Here is a 26,335-nt window from a genome sequence, read left to right on the forward strand (position 1 = left end):
GCTGAGAAAAGGGGACCGCCCCAGTTCCAGCCGAAGGGAGTCACGCGTCTGTTCTGCGCATGCTCAGATCGGCCGGCTTTGCTTGGCGATTCATTCCAGGTAGAAATAAGGCAGCGGCTCCAGAACTGGTAGGAAGCAGCCTGCGGGCAGGTGAGTTTGCTGGGGATCTGGGTGAACTGTGAAAAGTCAGAAATCCATTGGTAAATGGGGACGCCAGGGTAAACTGTTTCCTTTCAGCAGGAAAAAAAAACCCTAGAGATAATCCGATTGCTGTGATTTATTTATTTATTTATAGCATTTATATTCCGCCCTTCTCACCCCGAAGGGGACTCACGGCGGATCACATTACACATATAGGCAAACATTCAATGCCTTTTAATACAGAACAAAGACAAGACAAATATAGGCTCCGAGCGGCCCTCGAACTCATGACCTCTTGGTCAGAGTGATTCATTGCAGTTAATTGCAACTGGCTTGCTCTCCCGCCTGCGCCACAGCCCGGGCAAACAAGATTTCAATATAAAGGGATTGGCTAGAATAGTAGTTCCAGCAGATGTTTTTTCTGAAGGATCTTGTTCTGAAGGATCTGCAGAAATTGCCTGTAGTTCAGCTCGCCTCTGAAGAAGGGAAACTGGGGCCCCTTCCACACAGCTGAATCAAATCCCACATCATCTGCTTTCAATTGGGTTATATGCCAGTGTGAACTCAGATAATCCAGTTCAAAGCAGATATTGTGGGATTTTCTGCCTTGATATTCTGGGATATAGGGCTGTGTGGAAGGGCCCTGGGGCTGGAGCTAGCTTGCCCTATATCCCAGGATCTGATCCCAGATTATATACTCAGAACCGGATTATATGAGTCTACACTACCAGCTAATCTGGGATAAACAGATACTATGAGATCAGATCCCGGGATATAGGGCGGTGTAGATCTATCCTGAGGCCCCTTCTACACTGCCATATAATCCAGATGATCAAATCAGATATAGGGTTGTTGTGAGTTTTCCGAGCCGTATGGCCATATTCCAGAAGCATTCTCTCCTGACGTTTCACCCACATCTGTGGCAGGCATCCTCAGGTTGTGCGATACAGTGTTCCCTCACTTATCGCTGGGGTTAGGTTCCAGGACCACCTGCAATAAGTGAAAATCTGCAAAGTAGGGACACTATATTTATTTTAATATTTATACATTATTTTAGTACAGTAGAGTCTCACTTATCCAACACTCGCTTAACCAACGTTCTGAAATATCCAACGCATTTTTGTAGTTTTCAATACATCGTAATATTTTGGTGCTAAATTCGTAAATACAGTAATTACTACATAGCATTACTGTGTATTGAACTACTTTTTCTGTCAAATTTGTTGTATAACATGATGTTTTGGTGCTTAATTTGTAAAATCATAACCTAATTTAATGTTTAATAGGCTTTTCCTTAATCTCTCCTTATTATCCAACATATTCACTTATCCAACGTTCTGCTGGCCCGTTTACGTTGGATAAGCGAGACTCTACTGTAGTTATACACTATTGTAAGTCTTTATCAACCAATTGTGTGTTGATAAATCGCCTCCTTCTCCTCCCGTTGCCGCTTGGGCTCCTTTTCTCTCCCTTCAGCTTCTTCTTCCTCCCTTAGGCTATAAATCGTATTTTTTATGATTTATAATAGTCTTTTAGAATTTATTGAAAAACTGCGAAACAGCGAATCCACAAAAAGCGAACCGTGAAGTAGTGAAGGAACACTGTATATTGGAAAAACTAAGCAAGGGAGGTTTATATATATGTGGAAGGTCCAGGGTGGGAGAAAGAACACTTGTCTGTTGGAGGCCAGTGTGAATGTTGTAAGTAATCACATTGATTAGCATCAATGGCCTTGCAAGCTTCATTCCTGCCTGGGGGAATCCTTTGTTCGGAGGTGTTAGCTGCCCCTGATTGATTCATGTCTGGAATTCCTCTGTTTCTCTTGAGTGTTGTTCCTTATTTACTGTTCTGATTTTAGTTTTTTTTTTTAATACTGGGAGCCAGATTTTGTTCATTTTCATGGTTTCCTCCTTTCTGTTGAAATTGTCCACATGCTTGTGTATTTCAATGGCTTCTCTGTGTAGTCTGACATCATAGTGGTTAGAGTGGGCCAGCATTTCTGTGTTCTCAAATAATATGCTGTGTCCAGGTTGGTTCATCAAGTGTTCTGCTATGGCTGACTTCTCTGGTTGAGTTAGTCTGCAGTGCCTTTCATGTTCCTTGACTCGTGTTTGGGCAATGCTGTGTTTGGTGGTTCCTATGTAGACTTGTCCACAGATGCATGTTATACGGTAGACTCCTGCAGAGGTGAGAGGATCCCTCTTGTCCTTCCCTGAATGTAGCATTTGTTGGATTTTCTTAGTGGGTCTGTAGATAGTTTGTAGGTTGTGTTTCTTCAGATATAATCCACATTATCTGCTTTGAACTGGGTTATATTAATCCACACTGCCATATAATCCAGTTCAAAGCAGATAATCTGAATTTTATATGGCAGTGTAGAAGAGAGTGCATCAATTTGACTCCACTTTGACTTCCGTGGTTCAATGCTATAGAACCGTGGGAGTTGTCCTTTGACAAAGTCTTTAACTTCCTTTGCCAAACTAAACATCCTGAATGAATGGATTTATTTTATTAGTACGGTCACAGACCAGGAGTGTGAAACTTTTTTTAAAGCATTAGCATTAAGACTAGAGATTTAAAACATTAAAAGCAGAAAGTCCAAGCTATGGAGTCGACCTGCATGGCTACATATATGACGCTTATAAAATCTGTGGGTATGGATAATAAAATGAGCAAGTTAACACATTCCTCAGTGTAAATGCACCCTTAAGCAGCAATAAATGGATTCTTCCTTAAAATGTCATAAATCTTGTGCTTCTTTTCTTTTGCTATATCAACAGAGTAGTGACAGATGCCCTTTTCACACAGCTGAATAAAATCCCACATTTTCTGCTTTGAACTGGAATATATGGCAGTGTGGACTCAGATAACCCAGTACAAAGCAGATATTGTGGGATTTTCTGCCTTGATATTCTGGGTTATAGGGCTATGTGGAAGGGCCCAGAGTGGTTCATAATGGTTGTCTTATAAGCATGTCAGAGTGTTTCCATAGTGATCCAAAAGTCCAGAGGAATGAGTTTGTGGAGAGAATGCAAAATAGTTGGCGTTTCCAGGGGAGGAGGGGGATTCAGACAGCTCTCTTTGAGATTTACCCCAGAGAAGACACAAAATCGTGACCATGTCTTAAATTTCATACGACTCAAACTGCATGGTTATGGGTTTTTTCTTTTTAAATGGGAATTATAGGAAGTTACAGGGAGAAACGGAGTCGTAAAAGCACTTTGTGACCTGTTTGAAATTTAAGAATGATTCAGGAATGCTTTCTTGCAGATTGCTCACAGGCCCTTTCTACACTGCCATATAAAATCCAGATTATCTGATTTGAACTTGGATTATATGGCACTGTAGAGCTCTGGTGGTGCAGTGGGTTAAACCTCTGGACTGCTGAACTTGCTGACCAAAAGGTAGGCAGTTTGAATCCGGGGAGTGGGGTGAGCTCCCGCTGTTAGCCCCAGCTCCTGCCAACCAAGCAGTTCGACAACATGCAGATGTGAGTAGATCAATAGGTACTGCTTCGGCAGGAAGGTAATGGCGCTCCATGCAGTCATGCTGGCCACATGACCTTGGAGGTGTTTATGGACAACACCGGCTCTTCGGCTTAGAAATGGAGATGAGCACCAACCCCCAGAGTCGGTCACGACTGGACTTAACGTCAGGGGAACATATAATCCAGTTCAAAACAGATAATATGGATTATCTGCTTTGATCATTTGGATTAATTGGCAGTGTAGATCCAGCCACAATTAGACTGGATGAAGAAGTGGCTTCAGCCATTCCTTATAGTACCTCCCATACCTTTCCCAGTATTCCTTCAACTAGCTGGGTGTCCTCCAGTTTGTTGGGAAGGAACAAACCCATATCCACTGCTGGAGTAAGGTTCACTGCTCATTCCAGTTAATTTTTATGCATTTAATGGAGCAAGTAGAGCAGAGCTTTCCAAATATTTCATGTTTTTTGACATGGATCATTTCGCAATACAGTAATTCAGTTTTTCTAGCAAACCAGAGGTTAAACCAACCCTTTGTAAGAGACATAAACACATACATAAATTGTAATAATGAAATGTATGGGGATACACTATAGCTCACGAAAACCTTTCATTTCTATCTTCATAAATATGATTTATTGCTTACTTCAGACTCAGAGGTATTTCATTACATTCACGTGACACACTGCAGCCGACATGCAAAGTGTCATGACATACCATTTGGAAAGCTCTTGAGGTGGAGTATCATCCCATTTTGCCTGTAACAACAAAGTGTTTTTGGGATGGCCTTGCCATCAAATCTTATGTGATGGTAAGGAAGTCATGACTACTAACCTTTTGGGAAATGTATAGGCCACAAAGTTATCAGGGTCTTATTTCTCATTGAAACACTTCTTATTTATACTTTGTATTGCAAGTGTGGAGTAGTGGTTTGAGTGTTAAATTAGGACTCAGGGAGACCAGGGATCAAATCCTCACTTGGCCATGGAAACCCACTGGAGCCCCTTCTACACTGCCATATAAAATCAGTTTGCTTTGAACTGGATTATATGGCAATTTATATTCATATAATCCAGCTCAAAGCATCTGTGGATTATCTGCTTTGATAATCTGAATTATACAGTAGTGTAGAAGGGGCCACAGTGGGCAACTTTGGGTTTATCACACACTCTTAGCCTCAGGAGAAGGCAATGGCAAACCCCCTCTTAAAAATTGCAATGGAAACAAAGCGTTAGAATTACTGTAAATAAGAAACAACCTGAAGGCACATGACAACTACAAGGGATTGCTGTGAATGATTGTAAAATCTAAACTTTCTTTTTAAGAGGCTTAAGCATTCTGTTTGTTGTGGACTTCGTTTGCAAGGTTTTCATATTAACAGAGGTTACTCAATTTTCTTGTCTTCCCAAGGTTTATCCTCTTCGTGTGTCTCTAACCAGTGATGACATGTCACCCCAAAAGAAATTGGAGGGCCTTGTGGCAGCCACCATCACTCCGATGACACAGGACGGGTAAATATTTCCTTGGTGGTAACATTCCTCAAGCAATGGCAATTTTGATTGTTGGGCTCCCAAGTTGATTACATATTAAAATTAAGAGTCATGATATCATTTCCTTCATTGAAGAGGCAAATCTTTTTTTAAAAGAAGAAAATGGCCTTCAAAACGGCAATGAACTCATTCATTGTGGCACAATGGGTTAAACCCTTGTGCTGCCGAACTACTGACCTGAAGGTTGGCAGTTCGAATCCACAGGATGGGGTGAGCTCCCACTGTTAGCCCTAGCTCCTGCCAACCTAGCAGTTCAAAAACATGGCAATGTGAGTAGATCAATAGGGTCCATCTCGGTAAAAGGCAAAAAAAAGATGCACCATGCAGTCATGCAACCTTAAAAACTGTGGCATAGACACCAAGAACTGGGAAACCCTGGCCCTTGAGTGCTCTAATTGGAGGTCAGCTGTGACCAACAATGCTGCAGAATTCGAAGAGGCACGAACGGAGGGCTTAAGGGAGAAACGTGGCAAGAGGAAGGCGTGTCAAGCCAACCTTGACCAGGACCGCCTTCCACCTGGAAACCAATGTCTTCACTGCATAAGAACATGTGGGCCAAGAATAGGTCTCCACATCCACCTACTCATCCACCGCCAAGACACTACACTTGGAGGACCATCATCCCCGAGCTACGAGGGATCGCTTAAGTAAATAACCAGGAGGTGTCTACAGACAACACAATCTCCTTGGCTTGGAAATAGAGATGATCTCTTCCCCAGAGCCAGAGATGAGCACCACCTCCAGAGCAAGAAAGGAAAGGAGAAGCCTTTGCCTTTGTCTGTATATTTGTGTTTCATTGTATTTCTTGTAACAAGGCATTGAATGTTTGCCTGTGTCAGTTTATATGCTGTAATCCGCTCAGAGTCCTCTTGGGGAGAAGAGCAGAATATAAATAAAGTGTTACTATTATTATTCTTTAGATCTTACCGGTATGGTGTTAGGTTTCTCAGAGGAGGGATCAACTTGATATAGACACAGGGTCTATTCCCATCCCAATTTGGACTTCCAAGAATTTGCAGCACTTTATCAGTCACCTTGTGTTTACAATATTTATATGGTGCACCTTTTACAACCTCTCCGTTTTAATCCATGTTTTTATTAGTTCTTGTCATTTGTTTTTATTGGCTCATGTTTAAATTTTTATAATTGTGCATGTATTTTGTCTATTGTTGTGTTTTATATTGCTATTGTTTTTATTCGGGCTTGGCCCCATGTAAGCCGGCCTGAGTCCCCTTTGGGGAGATAGAGGCGGGGTATAAAAATAAGGTTATTATTATTGTTATTATTATCTGACACATACACACTGCTTATTTGCCCTTATGTTGACATGGACATGTCAACCCTATCATAAGGTTTTCTTGGAAAGATTTATTCAGAGTAAACTTACCATAGCTTATTTCTAAAGCTTGTCCCAAGGCAAGTGGGTTCCACACATTATATATTTAATAGATATAGATACATATGCCTCTGTGTGTGTCAATTAGAGAGCAAGTAGAGCAGAGCTTTCCAAAAATTTCGTGTTGGTGACACACTTTTTCAACATGAATCATTTCGTGACACAGTAACAGTTTTCTATGCCTGATGTTTTCAAATAATCAATAGCATACGATATTCCCTTCCCAGGTTGTGAAGAGCAAGCCACATCACAAATTCTTTTCAAAACATCCTCAACAATGACATGTTAAATAATGCTGGACAAGGTGGACCTTGATCTCAGATTGTAAAACAGGATTGGGAGTCACAAGACCCTTAAGATATTGTTGAACTGTCTTCAGTCTTACCCAACGTAGCCAATGGTGAGGAATGCTGGAAGTTGCAGTCCAACCATTTCTGTGGGTTGCACTATTCTGCCCCTGGTACAAGGGTCTTTTCTTAAGGAAACATAAATGCCAAGGGCCATTGAGGACAGGGCAGTTCAACCTTATCTGTTAGAAGTGTCTACCCCAAATCTTTTGCTTGTTAAACTTAAAACTTCCCACTGTGTCATGAGTAATCTAACAACAGGCGAATAATTACGCAAGATAGGGCCTCCTGGTTAACCAAAAAGTATATTCACTCTGATTCCTGCATTATCTGCAACTTCTTCTTGAGATCTTGCACAATACAAAGAGCTAAGACTAAGGACTGAAAGGGGCAGGTCTTTTATCTGTCAGGGAAGGAAATAGCAATGTTTTGAGTCGTTCTCAAAAACATCAGTCTAAGTATTTTCTCGCTCTCCTGAAGTGGTAATAGTTTCACAGTTCCTCTGCAAGAGAAGATTGTTTTTCCCAGATTAACTAGTTTGCTTGACTCAGCAAAAGGTACAAATCTTACTCTTTTGTATAAATTTTTATTGTGATATATGAGAAAAAAGCAACATACAATCTTCAAGATTCAGCAATCAAAATACAAGTACTGTATTATTTCCCCTGTCTCACTACCTCCCGATTCCCACCTGTGACTTCCAACACCACAGCATATGGAACGCATATCTAACAAAAATCTGTCCTTATCAATACACTAATAAATTCTCCATTCGGCTATTTCAAAATCTATTTTTGTTCGCAATATGAACCGGGAGGTCACTTTGAAGCAGAAGGAATGTGTGGTGCTAATCATTTGGTCCAGGGATTTCTTTTAATGCTTCTATGCGACTAAAAGCACACAAAAAGTCAGTGGAGAAGAAATGAGGTTGGTGTAGGGATGACCTCTCAATTAGTACTAGATGAGAAATAGAAAAGCAGAAGGGCTTCCTGATTGAAGTTTCTTCTGACCCAGTATGGAGAAGTGCCTGCTTGCCAGAATGTAGTTTAGCATTCCTTATCTGATAACTATCTGGTGATATTGTTTGGGAACTGTTGTTTTATCACTCTAACCCAGTGGTGTCCAACCTTTGATCTTCCAAGTGTTCTGGACTTCAGCTTACCATTGGACAAGCTGGCCAGGGCTTCTGGGCATTGGAGTCTCAAATACTTGGAGGACCAAAGGTTGGACACCACTGCTCTACCCTATTATTGGAAAGCTATCTTGAGATACAGATTATGGAAAAGTACGTTTTAAAGACATTTGGAGAGACAGCCTGGTGTGGTTTATTCAACTGTTGACGATAGTGCTATTTTTGTATGATATCTTGCAGATATTCTCGTTTTGTAGACTTTCTATCAGCCTGGTAAGAAAATGTGAGCAGAAACAATAGTAGTGCGAAATGAATGTGAGAACTACATTGGACAGAGTTCTTATAGTCATATGCCTTTCACCTTTCTGGAAAAAAAAGTGTTCTGTCTGTTCTGGCTTTCCTTTCCTTCTGCCCTGACTCGGTTTTAATATGAGATGTTGTAATGATTAGTGAATGGTGTAGCCTGTTTAGAAGAACTGCTTTCCTTGAGGATGTTTGAACATTACAACTCCCAGAATCTCCCACCCAACATGGCTATTAGCTGAGAGATTTGGGGAATTTTAGTTTTAAGAAATCTTTGCATCAAATATGAAGCAGTACAATATCTCAAATCTGTTTTTTAATTGCTTTTAGTTTAATTTCAGTTGATCTAGGCTTGCTTTCATAAAATCTTTTTATATTGAGGGGAATATTAGAAGTTAATTAGAGCTTTTCTTAATTACTGTGTGCTCTACATCTCTTAAGTCCCGTTTGTGAGATGTTACTTATAAATGCAATTTTCTTAAGTCTTGTATTTCATTCTTTCAGAGAAATCAATCTCTCTGTGATTGGCCAGTATGTTGACTACCTGATAAACAAGCAAGGTGTTCGAAATGTATTTGGTAAGATTTCCTTTATAACATTCTCTAAGAAGTCCCATTTGCTTTTGTGTAAATGGCATAAACCTTTGACTTCTCCTGGACAGGAGAAATGGGCATTGTGCACCCATTTCTCCTGTCCAGTAATGGGTACACAATGCATCTATATATATAAAAATATAATGCTCATTTTTGGGACACACATAACTGAAAAACCACTGGACAAAATGTCACCAAATACACATCTCAATCCAAAGTGTGACCATCACTAAAAAAAACAAAAACAAAAACCTGGTAAGGACTTAAAATCCCCAAAAAGCAAGAAGATGTTACAGCGTATGCATGAAAAAGACTGTTTAGGCCCCTCTCAGCCTCTTAAGCAAAAGAGAGAGAGAGAGAGAGAGAGGAATGAAGGAAGAAAGAAAGCAAGAAAGAAAGGAATAGGAAGAGGCCTGAGACTGTTTGGAATGGTGGGGGTTAAAGTCCAAGGCACCTAGAGAGAGGGCCCAAGTTGGACTAGGCCTGTAAGAAAGAGAGTGCTCTGCTCATGCCCAGAGGCACCCTCGTACCCGCCCTTTTCCCACCCTCTCCAAGGATGTTACCCAGGGGATGCCCGAATGTTTTACCTAACCAGACTGGGCCGCAGCAACACGTGGCCAGTTGCTTAATAAAATAGAATGTGAATAAACATTGTGTTAGTATATGCAATCAACTTACTCTTATTTCAGTCCTCCCTTTGCATGAATGGGTGAACTAAACTTGGGAAAAGAATAAGACTTTTGCGTGATGTCTGAATCCAAATAAATTACCTGTAAGTCATCAGCTCTGCTTCAAAAATGGCTTGAAATCTTGGATTGTTTGGATGCAATAAAGAAATAATCCTGGGTTTGAGCATCATGCAAAGTCCCTCCTTGTTGTTTTTTTTTACTCATGAGGAATGGGCAAAATGGGAGTCAATAAACTCATTAAGTTTATGAAATTGTTTGAAGGAATATCATACATACACCCAATCCTAGGCTCAATAGATTACATGTGTGTTGATATGGTTATACAATTTTGTTATTGTTGTATGCCTTCAGGTCATTTCCGTCTTACAACAATTCTAAAGCAAACCTATGAAGAGGTGTTCTTGGCAAGATTTGTTCAGAGAGGGTTTGCATCTCTGACTTAACCCAATGTTACCCAGTGGGTTTCTATGACCTTCAAAGTTGTCATCTTAACACTCAAACTACTACACTATGCTGGTTCTGTTAGATGACTCACATCAACTCTTCTTGGCTCAAGTGGCCCAACCAGGAGGCCACTGAATGACTAGTGCAGTGTGTGTCACAAATGGAGTGTACATTCTGGTTCATAGCCCTAAATATGGTGCCATATGCCAGGATTCCATGACACATGAAATACTATATGGAAAGTGTTCCCAGGCCCCATCCACACTGCCATATAATCCATTATCTGATCCCAGATTATCTGCATTGAATTGGATTATATGAAATGAATATGTAAACAGAAACAATCCTTGGGTTGGTGGTGGGAATTGTAAATGTTTTGTATGTGTATGGTATGTATTTTTCTTGTGTGTTAAAAATAAAAATTCATTTAAAAAAAGTGTAGACTCATATAATCTAGTTCAAAACGATAATCTGGGATCAATAACAACAACACTTTATTATGGTACATGACCAGTACAAAGTGGGGTAATCTGGGATCAGATAACGGATTATATGACCCCAATCATCAGAAATCCTGACAAATAATAGCTTCAGAAAAGGACTCAGGGCTCAGTCCCCTTGAAGGACTTCTAGCAGCATACTATGAAATGGTTGCTGTTAATGTCCCTAAAATGTTAAATTCTTGGTATAATCAATGGTCCTCAACCTTTGGTCTTCCAGGTGTTTTGGACTTCAGCTCCCAAAATTCCTAAAAGCTGGTAAGTTAGCTGGGATTTCTGGGAGTTGATGTTCAAAGCATTTGAAGGACCAAAGGATGTGAACCACTGGTATAGCTGAAATGCTTTGTTAAATCATTTTACTGTTTTGTCTCCTACATAGTCAACCAGCCTCTACAACAATACAAACATCCAAATTACAAAGTGACTTGACAAAAATGGACATATCCCAGATCTCAGCGGGTACTTACTAACAAATGTCCAACTATTGAAAAAACTCTGAAAAAATATCAAAGGAAGTCACCAAACAGACCTTTCACAAGCATGTTCCACAAATTAAAATAGGTCTGTTGTCTGCTGTGATATGTGCCTTGGTAGGCAATAGGATGTGAGGAAGGGCTTTATCTGGACTGCAGAAAGATATATTCCATCCTTTCTGAGCATGTTAAATCCTTTTTTAAAATTTTGGTAACAGTGAATGGGACCACGGGGGAAGGCCTGTCCCTGAGCATCCAGGAGAGGAAGCAGCTGGCGGAGGAATGGGTGACCAGGGGCAAAGATAAGTGAGTAACTCGGAGAGAATAATTGCTGTGTTATGCAAAATAAGAAATAGAATTGCCTGTCTAAGCAAACACATTGTGCAATGGGTCTTTTCAGTCCCCGTTTGCTTTAAAAAATAATAATTGAAAAGTTGCATGTAAGTTAGGCTATTTCCAGATGTAGAATTTCTTACTCAAGATGTTGTGCAACTGTTGTTTGTTTTTGTTTTCCCTTTAAAAAATTCCATGGTGAGAGGGAATATAAAGGCAGTGGTAGAAAAGAGAGGAGTCTTAGTAGGATCGTCAGATTCAAAAGGCTTTTGTGCAGAAGAGAGAATTTATGAAGATATAGAAGTTGGTCATGGCACACTATGACTCCTGTCATCTCTTCTCCTGGGGCTCTGTGCTATTTCTCATTTGGCCTCCTAGCTATATAAGCAGAGGATGTCATTGTTTGAAGCTCCCATAACATTCTGTGAAGAGGAGTGGAAGCCTGCAAAAACACACATCTGGCTTATTCATTAATCTATTCAGTCCCTTTGTTCACAAAGTGATTCTTTGTGTAAACATGGTATCACTTTTTCCTACATTATTCCTTATAGGCTGAAATTTAGAAGGTAAAGAGAGAATATGTGGCATGAGGGAAAACATTGGTCTTTCAAGACAGGTTCTTGCACTGCCATCAGATGGGTGCAGAGACAAAGGGAAGACTCTGACATGAAAAAGAAAGCTCCAGAGTCTGTGCTGTTCCTAAGGCCAAGGAACCTGTTTTACAAAACTGCTATGTTAGATTATACATTCCAAAATTTGGCATTTTTCAGCACGTAAAACTTTGTGAAACAGATGTACCTTGCAGAAATCAGAATGGATGATTTCCTCTACAAATGTTTGACATCATTTTTTGGGTTGTTGTGTGTTTTCTGGGCCTGTATGGCCATGTTCCAGAAGTATTCTCTCCTGATGTTTCACCCACATCTACCTCACATACTTCACAACCTCTGAGGATGCCTGCCATAGATGTGGGTGAAACGTCAGGAGAGAATGCTTCTGGAACATGGCCATACAGGCCCAGAAAATACACAACAACCCTGTGATTCCGGCTATGAAAGCTTTCGACAACACATCTAATTTTTTTCTTTCCTGTTCTCCATATTATGAATAATCTTCCTTTTTTGAAATCTTTTTTTAAAAATTTACATAATTGTATGGTTTATTGATATTTTCTTACGGAACGAACTTAGTCTAAAATTTATATTGCTGTTAATTATGGGTCAGAGAATTCCATAGGCGTTCCCACACTTTGGCATGTTATTCCTCCCACCCATATCCCCATTGTGGAAACAACCCTCATTAACGATATGGGAAGTGGGGGGGGGGGGGAGGAGGGAATAACCAGAAAAAATGGGAGAAATGGTTTTCCTCCTTCAATCCCCCCCCCCAATAAAATGGACTATCCTTCTCTCTCTAGTGCCTCCTAGTGGCCTCCGTCCGGATAATGGAACAGGACCCTTTTTTTTGTGGGGTAGAACTATTGGGGCCCCTGGTGGCACAGTGCATTAAAGCGCTGAGCTGCTGAACTTGCGGACCAAAAGGTCCCAGGTTCAAATCCCAGGAGCGGAATGAGCGCCTGCTGTTAGCCCCAGCTCCTGCCAACCTAGCAGTTCGAAAACATGCAAATGTGAGCAGATCAATACGTACCGCTCCGGCGGGAAGGTAACGGCGCTCCATGCAGTCATGCCGGCCACATAACCTTGGAGGTGTCTATGGACAACGCCAGCTCTTCGGCTTAGAAATGGAGATGAGCACCAACCCCCAGAGTCGGCCACGACTGGACTTAACATCAGGGGAAACCTTTACCTTAGAACTATTGGATCTGGAATAGAAAAAAAGAGGAGACAGCATGAGGAAAGAGTTTAGTATCTTTGCTATGCTGTTTCATTCAATCTCAGTTGCCCTCAAGCAACTGTTCTAGTAGGTTTATGCATGCACACAGAAGAAGGCATAGGTTCATTCACCCATCCATTAGGCTTTAATTTGATGTTAGGATTTAATGTTACTTTTATATGTGGGGTTTCTCTGGGATTTTATGTCAGTATTGTTCGTTTACCACTGTATGTTGGAATCCACCCTGAGTCCCCTTGGGGAGATAGGACGGAATACAAATAAAGTTTTATCATTACAGTAGAGTCTCACTTATCCAAGCTAAACGGGCCAGCAGAAGCTTGGATAAGTGAATATCTTGGATAATAAGGAGGGATTAAGGAAAAGCCTATTAAACATCAAATTAGGTTATGATTTTACAAATTAAGCACCAAAACATAATGTTACACAACAAATTTGACAGAAAAAATAGTTCAATACACAGTAATGTTGTGTTGTAATTACTGTATTTACGAATTTAGCACCAAAATATCACGATATATTGAAAACATTGACTACAAAAATGGCTTGGATAATCCAGAGGCTTGGATAAGCGAGGCTTGGATTAGTGAGACTCTAGTGTATTATTATTATCCATCCATGCTGTTGAGGTGCACATGAGCTCTGGTCTAGCATTAGTGGCCCTGACTAGCAATACATTTTTATATATATGCTATAAAACAAACATTTAGGAATGTTTTTGCATGAAATCAGTATTATGACCCTTGCTGTCATGTTTTCTGTCAATCAAAAGTATGGTTGTTTTTCTTTTTCTGCAGGCTTGATCATGTGATAGTTCATGTCGGGACACTAAGTTTACCAGAATCAAAGGGTCTGGTGAGTCAGCTTGTTCATTTTCTTCCTTAGGACACCTTTTATGTTTGCAGAGAAGAATACTGATTTGTCTGGAGATAACATGTCTGATTTATGGTCAGGTTTATGGGGGAATAAGTGACATAGTCCTAGTATGCTTGTGCATAGATAGTCCACTTCATTGCATCAGAACTGTGGCTTAAAACAGCAAATCTTTTGTGTTAAGTGATAGGGCCAGCATCTTCTTAGATGCTGATCGTGTTAGTCAAATTCACCTTAGGCCAGGCCTGTACAACCTGTGGCAGGTGTAGGGCCTCCAACTCCCAGGAGCTGTTCCAATGTACAGGAATTTCAGGAGCTGAAGTCCAAAACATCTGGAGGGCCTCAGGTCATGCAAGCCTTAGGCACAAACACTAGTCATCGTCAGCTCAATATATTTTATACTATTGTTCCCATATTTGTAAATAAGTGCCTCCTGTGCAACAGAATGGAGTTGTGTGATTTGAAAAACTGGTATAATCAGCTGTCTCACACCATTCCTTTTGCTGCAAGTGCAGATTATTTACATGAAGAAATAATGGAACAGTTGATCCAGCTGGCAGGCAGCATTTACATCTGTGCTGCAATCAATGCCAGCATCTTGTTGGAGTTAAAAACTATTTCAGTTTTGTACTGTTTGTCCTGTCAGCTCAGTGGGGGAGTGCATTGTGCTGGCAGTACAAAAGGTAAGTGTTTTATGACTGGAATGAGCTGCTAGAGTACACCACTGCTGCCTGAGAGAGTTGATGTGCTTTCAGGACATCTTCCTTCCTCAGCTCCTTTGACCTGAACTGGGAGCATGGATTGATGTTCTGGCCATCACACAGCACATCTCTTTTTCTATTATCTTTATTGCTGTAGTATTGATGGTTTGGAAGCTTCTACAGCGTAGCTCTTTATGCATGGCAAAGGTAACATGAGAGGCTAGAGCTCAGTGGAAAGAGCTGTCACAAGATTTCTTCACCATCTCCATGCTGTTGACCCTGGAAACTAGGTTGTTGTAGAGTCACAATGTAGTGTCTCTTATGTTTAATCAGGAGTGCACAGGCATCAACATTGCATATACTTGAACACAGGAGGAGAGATGCAAGAAGAGGCCCATAATCTTAAAAGTAAAATGGAAATGGACTGCAGTCCTGATCTGCAATTCTGGATGAATCCATATGATTCCGAATACAGGGAAATGTCTGATTAAATTTTTTAAAAAATATTTTATGCCCACTCAAACTATTCTTTCCACTTTTCTCTTTGACTAGTTGGAAATTTTATAGCAGCATCAGGTTGAATTAAAATTGATTTTTGCTGCTGAATTCCAACAACATGTATGTGGTAAATATGACAATAAAGCATGAGCTGGGGAAAGCAGGATTCTGCCATAGCTGGTCAATCTGCAATTGTGTGCCTTTCTACAACAGGCAAGATAAGTAACAGCTGACTCTTCGGCCCCTTATTCTGTGTGGATGAACAGCAAAACAGAGAGCAAAGGGGAGAATAGACAAGCCTGCCTCACCAGCTATCCTTATTATGTTAAAAATATTAAAGTATATGTTGTTTTTGTTGATATGTGTTCAGGGCATTGAATTGTGCCCTTGTTGTAAGCTGCCCTGAGTCCCCTTTGGGGTGAGAAGGGTAGGATATTAAAAAATAACTAAGTTTGGCTACAAGAATTAAAATCTTAATAACATTGGAACTGATGAAAATAAAAATCACCCTGGATGCATTTTGGAAGCAGCTTTCATGTAGTCTCTAGAAAGTTCAGAATGTTTTTTCTTTGCTTCTTCAAGGCTTACTTGATCTGATTGAGTCCTTTCACAAGTGCATGGTCTTTTCTGTGATGGAGGAACCTATTCCAATTCTTTCCACATTATCTCTATTTCTAGTACCACATTTTCTGTTTAAAAAATAACACCGAGTCTGCTTGAACAGTTGAATAGTTAATTTGTACTAGATAAAATATCTAGTCATACAGGACTACATAAGTATTCTGTATCATTCAAAAGTTTATGCCTATGTCCATCAACATATGGTTGTTGCCATTTTGCCTGTTTCTTTTTCTGGAGCACCATCATGACAAGGATTTTTAGCAATATAAATGTGAGCCTTCCTTTCCTTCTATATTTCCCCTTTCAGGCCAGACATGCAGCAGAAATAGGAGCAGATGGTATAGCAGTTATTGCCCCTTCCTTCTTCAAACTGGTGAATAAAGGTTAGTAGCCCACTTAATTCCACTGAATTGCATTTCTTACTCCATTTATTAAATAGGTCTGATGTGCAGCATTGTATCCACATAACAAACCTCAAGAGGTAAGGGCAGCTTTTCCTAATTAGTACAAAACCAATATTTTGACAAGTAAGAAAAGTACATTTCTAGGTATTACAAATTGGACATTCTCTTTTGAGAGCCAAAATTCAGAGACCAGAGAGATGACTAAACAAGAATTCCAGGGTAAAAATGGTGCCATCCATAGCTGCTCGTATTATGTAATATGAACATGGTAGGCTTTCCCTCCTTCAGCTGTCTTTTTACACTTGGTGACCTATCTGGGAAGACAAAAGACTGGATAAATTAAGAACTATGACTGCTCCTTAAGAGTGGGCAAGAATCTAGTTTCAAATAGGGGCACCAGGGAATAGTAGTAGTAAGATACTAGTGGTGCAGGCTGAATTTGGCCTGCTTCTTCCTCCTTAGCTTCCAAAATTGCCTGGGTATTCAAGTGTTTTCTTTGCTTTTTCTCTTTTAGATGCCCTAGTTGCCTTCCTGCGGGATGTTGCAGCTGAAGCTCCTGATATCCCATTCTATTATTACCACATCCCTCACTTGACTGGAATAAAAAGTAAGTGCTGTTCATTCATATCATATTTTTTTCTAATCTGTCTGCAACTTATGAACTCACAAGTAATTTAAAATTGATATATAATTCCCCAAAGAATCATGAAATTGTAATCTTAGGATGCTGGAAGTACACTTTGATTTATTTTGTTCTTCTCAGGTCCGGGCTGTGGCGCAGGCTGGTGAGCAGCCAGCTGCAACAAATCACTCTGACCAAAAGGTCATGTGTTCGAGGCCAGCTCGGAGCCTGCGTTTGTCTCTGTCTTTGTTCTATGTTAAGGCATTGAATGTTTGCCTTATATGTGTAATGTGATCCGTCCTGAGTCCCCTTCGGAGTGAGAAGGGCGAAATATAAATACTGTAAATAAATAAATAAAATAAATAATTTATTGAGCTTTTGATCTGAAACAAGTGAAAATTTGTTTCAATTTAAGTTGACAATATCCTTTACACTCTATTATTTATACTGTTTTGCTATGATGTGATGGTGTTCATTGCCTTCCATAACTTGACTTCGTGGTATATTCCCAGGTCTTACAGAATAGAACTGCCACCTCTTTTATGCCATAATGTTACAAGCAGTAGTATATGTACCTTGCCTAAAGAAATCTAGTTTTTTGTTGTTGTGTTCTTTCAATACAGTTTGTGTTGAAGAGCTGCTAGATGGGATGATAGAGCAAATTCCCAACTTTGAGGGAGTGAAGTTCAGTGCCACAGACCTCTTGGATTTTGGACGGTGTGCAAAGGGAAACGATAAAGGCCAGTTTGCTCTTCTCTATGGTGTGGATGAGGTAAGTCCTTTCTATGTGAGTGGTTATGCTGTAGTAGCAAGGAGGAATACTTCAAACTGATAGGCTGTCACCAAGATCGTATTTGGTACTAGTGGAACATAAAGTTTCACCAGCTTGTGTGACCTTGGGCAAATCACACTCTCCCAACCTCAGAAGAAGGCAAAAGCAACCACTTTTCAAAAAATGTCCCAAGAAATTCCACGATAGGTGTGCCTTAGGATTCTCAGAAGTTGGGAAACGACCTGAAAGCAACAACCTGTCCCTCTGTCTTCCAGCAATTCTGCCTGATGGGGCATTCCAACCTGCCCAATTGCGAATGGGAGAGAGGGAGGAATCTATCCTGTTATTTCCAATTTCCAATTAGCAGGGCAATTCTCTCCCTACCTTGCTCACATTCCCCACTATAAAGTTGCAAAGGGCCAGGGGAAACTTCCTCTAATCAAAGATTTGGGGTGGACAGAAATAATGGAAATTCCCTCTCCACTTTCCTCACGTTCCGGATTGAGAAGAAGAGTAAGGATTCTCCTTGTTCACAAACTGGAGACAATATTTATTTATTTATTTATTTGCGGCTCTTTTATCCTGCCTTTCTCAACCCCGGTGAGGACTCAAGGCGGCTTCACAACATAGACAATGCCTTTAAAAATAGACTGCGATAAACGCACCATTAAAACAATTAAAGCATTTGAATCCATACAACAAGTTAAAATCACGTGATCCATAGGCATAGTCCGGGGCCATTCCATAGGTCAATTACACATCTTTCGTATCTAATTATTTTCGAAGGCTTGGCCAAAGAGCCACATCTTCACTTTTTTCCGGAGGGTCAGGAAAGAGGGAGCTGATCTAATCTCTCTGGGGAGGGAGTTCCATAGCCGAGGGGCCACCATTGAGAAGGCTCTGTCTCTTTGTCTCCACCAATCGCGCTTGCAAAGAAGGCAGATCCGAGAGCAGGGCCTCTCCAGATGATCTTATACTCCGAAATTGTTCATAGAGGGTGATTTGTTTGGACAAGGAAGCTGAGCCAGAACCATTTAGGGCTTTATAGGTTAAAGCCAGCACTTTGAATTGTGCTCTGTAGCAAATTGGCAGCCAGTGGAGCTGACACAATAGGGGAGTTGTATGCTCCCTATATGTAGCTCCGGTGATCTTCCGCTCGTTGGACCACTTGCAGCTTCCCAACAGTCTTCAAAGGTAGAGCATGTTGTAGTAATCTATTAGAATGTAATAGGAAGATTCCTGTACAGACAGAAGCAATGAACTATGTTTCTCTTTTTACACAGGCAGAGGATGCCATAAGAGTGGAGGGCCTTTACATGGAGACCCTCCATGTCATCCTACCAGCTGGCCAAGGCCCTTTTTACGCTGCCGTATAATCTAGATATTCAAAGCAAATCATCCACATTTTATGCTTTGAACTGGATTATATGAGCCTACACTGCCATATAACCCAGTTCAAAACAGATAATCTGGATTTTATGTGGCAGTGTAGAAAGGGGCGTAGTTTCACAGCCAAAACATCTGCTGGGGCTGTTGTAACAGAATCACAAGATTGGCTTCCTAGCTTTTTTCCCTGTTAGATCTTACTGGGGATATTCCTTGCTAAGTGGATCTTACTAGTTCATTTCTCAGAGAGTTAAGAAGTTGGTGTGTTCCAAATTTAGAAGCATGTTCCATTTGAGGAGCTTATCACCAGCTGAGTGGGAAAAGGAAGTAAAGACAGTGATCAGAGCAACACAGGGAATGGAAAGAATAAATCTCAAGTAGGAGTGGGCTAAGAAGAGCCCATAGAAAAGGATGAGATAGATATAGGCAGTGGATGTGGTGTAATAGGAAGGGAATTTTCAGAGACAACTTGCCAGACATTTGTACACAAAGTTTAGTATCGCCAAAGATCCTTTATGGAGCTGGCCAATATTCCCTTTTTGGACTAGAGCTCCCAGAATCTCTATCATTATAGTTGTTGCCCATGCTTTCTGGGGCATTCTATAAATAATTCCAAAGTACTTTTTTCTCCATCTTCTCTCTTCTGTTCCCAAAGAATGAGGTTGCCATGATATTTTTTGAATGATTTCTCCCAATAAGTGAAATAATGGAAATATTTTTTGTTGCAAGAAAACTAAAACTTGGCTTTCTTGTTTTCCCTAAGTAGCAGCTCCTGAGTGCGCTTGCAATGGGAGCAACAGGGGCAGTTGGAAGGTCAGTCACTTTCCCTCATTTTTCCACATATAGTAGAGTCTCGCTTATCCAATATAAACAGGCTGGCAGAACGTTGGATAAGTGAAAATGTTGGATAATAAGGAGGGATTAAAGAAAGGCCTATTAAATGTAAAATTATGTTATGATTTTACAAATTAAGCACCAAAACATCATGTTTTACAACAAATTGACATAAAAAGCAGTTCAGTACATGGTAAGGTTATATAGTAATTATTGCATTTATTAATTTAGCACCAAAACATTGCAATGTATTGAAAACATTGACTACAAAAACATTGGTTGTTAAAAGGCAGACTGCTTTGGATAATACAGAAAGTTGGATGAGCAAAGGTTGGATAAGCGAGACTCTACTGTAGATCAGAGTGATCAGAGGTGTCAAAATCTCCTGTAGAAAAGATTTACATCCAGTGCATTCCTTCTGCTCTTTGGGCCTTTGTACTCCTTTGTACAGTTTAGTGTTAATTATAGGAAATGTAGTTTGAGAAATATACACATACTAGCATCTGTCGGATTTGTTCTTTTGGCCTCAACCTATTTGTATAGTTTCCTGTAATTCTACGTTTTGCTTTTTTCTCCTTCTGTTCTCTCCAATTGGAGTAGATATTGTGATTAAGAGTAAGTCTGTATATGTTTAATGGATGAAAAACATGGTCAAAACCTAAACTTTCAATGTTATCTAGCTGTAAAAAAAAAGATGGTCTTCTTTAGTCTTTTATGGCCCCTAGGACTCTGCAGAGTCTTTGGCGTATAAACAAATTGTTGAATTCCTCCTCTCAAAGTGTTCCTTCATTTGTTGGTAACTGAAATTATTTTTTACCTCTTTTCTTATAGCTAGTGTGAATGAACTTTTTTATCAGTATTGCAGCTGGGATGACTAACTTTGTGGAGAAAAGTCTAAAATGTAAACAGAATGCACAATATTTCAAAACTGGAGCTTTCGGATTGGCATATGAAATGTGTGGGCTTTCTAAGGACAATCTAAGTCAGTGGTTTTCAACCTGTGGGTCCCAGGTGTTTTGGTCTACAACTCCCAGATGGCTTTCTTTTTGTGAGAAGACTGAGGCAAAGAAAGCATTAAGTAGTTCTTCCTTTTCCCTATCCCATCAGCATTACCCCATCTTCTCTTCACAGAGGCCTATCACCTCCTTGTTCTTCCTTTTTCTACCAATGTAAGCAAAGAAGCCTTTTTTATTGTTTTTAATGTCCCTGGCAAGCTTGAGCTCGTTTTGCACTTTAGCTTTGCGAACCTTTTCCCTACAGGGGTTGGTTATTCGTTTGAATTCTTCTTTACCTAAGATACAGTCTTAGGTTCCTGGTGATTACTATAATCTTCCTTAGGAGGTGGATGACAATACTGAACTATCAGTATTGTATTTATAAATCCTTGGGGGGTGGGGGGGGGGTAGTGAAGAGAGCATCTTGTTGGGTAACCATATTGGGTTGTTTGCATGTGACATCTGCTCTTGAAAGGTAAGATCAGAACTGTTGTTCTGCTTGTTCTGTTTTAATTTCTGTGTAGTGACACTTCCTTTAATGCTAAATCCTAACCATGTGTTGGGCTGGGTTTTTTTACAGTACATATAACTACTTGGGCAAGATAAACAACTTGATGCTGGAAGCTTTTGCCAGTGGAGATCTTCATTCTGCACAAAAATATCAGGTAGGCTGCATCTGACTCAAGCTGATATCAGTGTAACATAAGATGCCTAGATTCCTCCTCTCAATCCTTTTTGTATATAGTACATATAGCATCATCCTTAACTTGCAAGTACAGGAGCTTTGAAACCACATGTGAATAATAATGTTAAATGGAACTCATTTAAAAAAATCTCTTTAAAAGCAATTTGGGGTAGATTTTGGATGTTTCTCTGTTTCAAATAGTGCACCACCAAAATCACATCCAGTATCAACACTAATGTGTTAGTTGAGTACCAGGGTGGTATAATTTTAAAAAAAACATAAATTTACACAACAATTTCACCTAAAAACATCACATAATAAGATTTAAAATTCCATAATTATTATTCCATTATTATTATTGTTGTTGTTGTTGTTGTTGTTGTTATTATTATTTAAACATTGGACTAGGACTTAGGAAGACCAGGGCTAGAATCCATGTTTAGTTATCAAAACCTACTAGATGACCTTTGGCAAGTTACATTTTCTCAGCCTCAGAGGAAGATAATAGCATCACCCTCTGAATATATCATGCTAAGAAAACCTCATGAATGTTTTGCTTTGGAGTTACCATAAGTTGGACATTACTTGAAGGCACTCGGAAATAATGTTTTAGTAATTTTAAGTTATGATTCCAAACTTGGAAACACAGGATGAGCATGGAAACATTGAAACACAGACAAATAAAGGCAGTCCTCCAGGTACAAACATTTGTCCTATAGACAATTCATTGTTAACAAAAGGCATAAGACAACAGGAAGTGAGAGAAATCTACCTCAGGAAGGGAAATTCACTCCTGGAATAGTTATCATATGGAAAAGGTGTCTTGGCTGAAGCTTTATCACCAATCTTTGTTTCCACAACAAGCCATTTTTTTCAAAATCCAATGATCACAGGTACAGAAAGTGAGGTGAAATCTTCTGAACAGGGGCACAGGCAGCAAAACAAACACCACAGGGGTATTAACACTTCCCTATGTTATCCAAAGCTGCTATATATATTTATCTGGGGTAACACTTTAAAAAAGTACGTGTTCTAGCTTACACATAAGTTCGTAACTTGGAGACTGCCTATATATGTCACTTGTTGGATAAGAATGTGGTAACATTTGGAAGACAGCTCAAAGTCAGAAGTTTGCAAATGGTTAAACTATGTCTCAGTTCATCCTGACATGGCAGTTGCTGCTGAGACTGTTTGTTCGCTGGCTGTGCTGACCAGGGCTGATGAGACTACAGTGCAGCTACATTTATCAGGAATCCTCTGGCTACACAATTCATGTAATACCATCAGCTTCTCTAAAATAAGTCATGTAAAAAAACCCTTATAATTCTGTGTTATCTCTCCTAGTTCTGTGTTCAGGAATTCCTCGGCTTTGTTATTGCTCAGGGTAGGTACAACAGTATCTTGAAAGATTTTCTTCCCCTTCTGAATTGAATGATTCTGAATTTGAGTTTCATCATCCACATATGATGTGAAAGACTTAATTTAATCATCTAACTCGCTATTCCTTCGTAAATTTTCTTCAGATACATTTTTTGCCCCATTGTTGTGGAGCTTGATCCCATTGTTTCAAGAAATATAGTCATATTTCTGTTCTGGTTTCATTTTTGGAATGCATTTAATTTTTCTTTGATTAATTTTTTATTGATTACTGTAATATTAGCAACAATAACATTAAACACTAAACATTGATTTATGTGTTGCCAATTTAACAAGCAGCCAGTGAACATGAAAGTAATTTGTACATGGGAAGAACTGTCAGAATATTGTCTCTTCCCATGTACTGTATCCCCATATCTTCAGTGGATAACATTCTGTACGACAGATGACACGATAGGTTATTGGGTGCTGTTCTGAGTTCAAATTGTTGTTTTCTATACTAGTGGTTTTATTTTGTATTGTACTGTGTGTTGATTTTATGCATTTTTAGGCACCTTGTGCTATATGTTATCCGCTCCGAGTCCCTTTGGGGAGATGGAGGCGGGGTACAAAAATAAAGTTGTTGTTGTTGTTGAATTTACAGTGTAAACAGAGTACCGTGGATAACTGCAAACCCATTTGAAATTAATGATATCAGCCAGAAGTTACTATTGAGTCAAATCTATGGTAACTTTTGGCAGAAGATCACTTGAAGGATCTAGAAAATGTCAGTTAAGAAAACCTTTGATCAAAAGCTTTCTTCAAAGAGTATTTTTATGCCCACCCAGGTCCCTTTTCTTCCTTGTCCTCTATTTTGCCGGACGTTTTTAAAGCAGCATCAGCAATAGGAGAACGGCAAAGGAGGGCTTCAGAAACACAGACTCTCAGTGTTGGGTTGCAGCAGCATGTTCTGCAGTTGCAATAAAGCGTTAGTTGAGAAAGAATGAGATTCTATTCTAGATTCCATTTGACTCTACTGTAGCTGCCTCCAGCATCCCTCACTAAGCATCGGTGAATAGTAAAAGGAGAAAGCGAATTAAAACATTTTAGATTATAAATATTGCAATCAAATATTGTTGGATTGAAGTTCCCATCATTCCTTATCACTAGCTCTACTGTGTTAGGACTGTTGGGAGTTTCAGTCCAACACTTGAAGGGCTACATTTTCCTCATTCCTCCAGTGTAAAAATGGTGGGCTGGCAGGTTCGTAATGGTAAATCATATTTTAAAAATATTACTTTACATAATCAACTACAGAAACAATATTGGAAGAGATAATTTTTTAAGAAATATGTTTATGTTCTCTATTTTTATTTTTATAGGATTTGGTGTTCCACAGATCAAAGCAGTTATGAGTTTGATTTCAGGGATACCAATGGGCCCACCACGGCTTCCACTCTCAAGTGCCTCGGAGGAGTTTGTTCTTAAAGTGAAAGCCAAACTAGAAAGCTTAAAGAGCTGTCCCTACACTTTGCATTAAGCTGCTACATCCCAACAGGGTCCTATTTGACTTGATGATCTTTTTACCTTTTGAAATGGAATACTTGAAATAAGTCTGAGATGACTAACTTCTCATTGGGAATAATAAAACAACGTTCTCTAACAATTTCTAGGTGGAAATCAGGAAGAAACCAACTTAATCTTGAAAATCTGAGAAAACGGTAGCAAGTGAAGAATTTTTGCTTCCATGTGATATTCTTGATCCTTTCGCACAAAGCAAGATGAAGCTCACAGTAACTGGATTTGTTAGCTCTTACTTTTTTCCTGTAATTATAGAACTCAAGGCCTAACTTCTAGCATTGTTTCAGTTATACAAGTTCTGGAAATTTGCAAAGTGAAGCAGCCAACATCCAGCAGGAACAATCGTTCTCTGTGACTGACAACTGTTCCCAGATAACTACCTATTTTAAGGGCTGAAGATACAGAAAAATATAAACTACGTGTCACACCCCAGAATCAGTATGTTTCTAATGACTGTTTCAGAGGGAATCCTCAACATGAAATTTCATCTCAATGCTTCTTTCTGTGCATGCATAGACAGAAGTGAATGTTTTCTAAAGGAAATGTAGTTAATTGTTAACTTAGATTTTTAGCCTTTTGGAAATAAAGATAAAATTTTAATGCCTATTTCTACTATGTATCATAGTTTTTCCTTAGCTTGACAACTCTCCACATGTATGAGACTACAGCAGGCAGTAGGGGCTGGTTTCCTGGGCATCAAGCAAAGGGCTAGATGACATTAGGAGGCATGGCCTGACTTCATAGGCATGGTCATATCTGGTTCCCAGCTAGGGAAACATGTACACAACAAACCCACCTATCACCTTCCCCCAGTTAAAAAAAGACACGGTGGGTGAAGCCTTATAGAAGCCACATGGACCCTGTCATCAAAAGTGCCAGATGCACGACTGCCCTGATAGCCAGCACTTGGCTCTTGGAGGTAGGCCTCTTGAAATCCTATTGCTCTCACACAGCCTTGCCAGATGCTGGCCAAGGGCCAGGCGGGTCAGCTGAAATGTGGAGAGCAGGAGGCTGAATCCCTGCTACCACTGGCTAGGGCAGTGGTTCTCAATTGGGGTCCCCAGATGTTTTTGGTCTTCAACTCCCAAAAATCCTAACAGCTGTAGGCCAAAAACATCTGGGGACCCCAATTGAGCACCACTGGGTTAGAGGTTAGGTAGAGCATTCAGAGTCCTTTTGCGCATGCAGCAGAATTCCTCCACTCCACCCCATTATGTCCCATTCCAGATGGTAGGGACTCCTCTCTCCAGGAGGAACTGGGGTTGTCAAGTGCCTCCAGCTGGTTGGAGGTCCCGCATTTCTTGATTTTTTCCGATCTCCACAGAAGTCCTTGTCCTTGATAACTGATTGCAAATCAACACATCTGGATAATGCCAAACTGAAGAAGGCTGGCACATGAAATGCTGTGTGTATCTTTCTAATTAATTGGAATTTGTCCTCCAAAGTTTCCACTCATCTACACTGTCCTTTTAGGGGGAAGGAAATAAAAGTGAAGAATTTGAATTCTGGTCTTGTTTTAATGAGAAAAACAATTTCAGGGATAATAGACTTCTTATATATCTCCTCCTCTCCTAATACAGTGTGAAATTTCCATTCCATTGCTAGGATTATAAATGATCAAGAGGACTGCATAACTCTGGTTAGATCATCTGTGGTTCTCATCCTAACACCAGCGAAATGTAGCAATGTGAACTTGGCTTACGTTTGAACCTGTACCACTATGCATGTGTTGCCTAGTTATTTAGCTGGCCTCCTGCTTGATGTTCAT

At 39.9% G+C, this 26,335-nt stretch overlaps 1 protein-coding gene across 3 annotated transcripts; it reads left to right on the plus strand.

The window, feature by feature from the left end:
• Positions 1-17: 17 nt before the first annotated feature.
• On the plus strand, positions 18-25,173 carry npl (N-acetylneuraminate pyruvate lyase). Of its 3 annotated transcripts, none has more exons than XM_062980720.1 (12): positions 18-150; positions 5,039-5,139; positions 8,861-8,934; positions 11,274-11,361; positions 14,037-14,094; positions 16,240-16,315; positions 16,851-16,943; positions 17,582-17,730; positions 19,883-19,929; positions 21,526-21,610; positions 22,975-23,014; positions 24,660-25,173. In XM_062980720.1, exons 2-12 carry the CDS (start codon positions 5,075-5,077, stop codon positions 24,698-24,700), a joined length of 816 nt encoding a protein of 271 aa, XP_062836790.1. In that variant the 5' UTR covers positions 18-150; positions 5,039-5,074; the 3' UTR covers positions 24,701-25,173. The 3 variants fall into 3 exon arrangements, with proteins under 3 accessions (XP_062836790.1, XP_062836791.1, XP_062836788.1); XM_062980718.1 differs by having other exon boundaries at positions 19-150; positions 24,369-25,173; XM_062980721.1 differs by lacking the exon at positions 22,975-23,014.
• Positions 25,174-26,335: the final 1,162 nt, after the last annotated feature.

This window comes from Anolis carolinensis, chromosome 4 (assembly GCF_035594765.1).
Source record: "Anolis carolinensis isolate JA03-04 chromosome 4, rAnoCar3.1.pri, whole genome shotgun sequence".
Taxonomy (NCBI): domain Eukaryota; kingdom Metazoa; phylum Chordata; class Lepidosauria; order Squamata; family Dactyloidae; genus Anolis; species Anolis carolinensis.

Bases quoted from the DNA above. Each gene is read 5' to 3' on its own strand.
- npl (XM_062980718.1), top strand. From the start codon at position 5,075: ATGTCACCCCAAAAGAAATTGGAGGGCCTTGTGGCAGCCACCATCACT. The intron at 17,731-19,882 runs GTAAGTCCTTTC...TTCCCTAAGTAG, and splicing joins TTCTCTATGGTGTGGATGAG to CAGCTCCTGAGTGCGCTTGC. The intron at 21,611-22,974 runs GTAGGCTGCATC...TATCTCTCCTAG, and splicing joins ATTCTGCACAAAAATATCAG to TTCTGTGTTCAGGAATTCCT.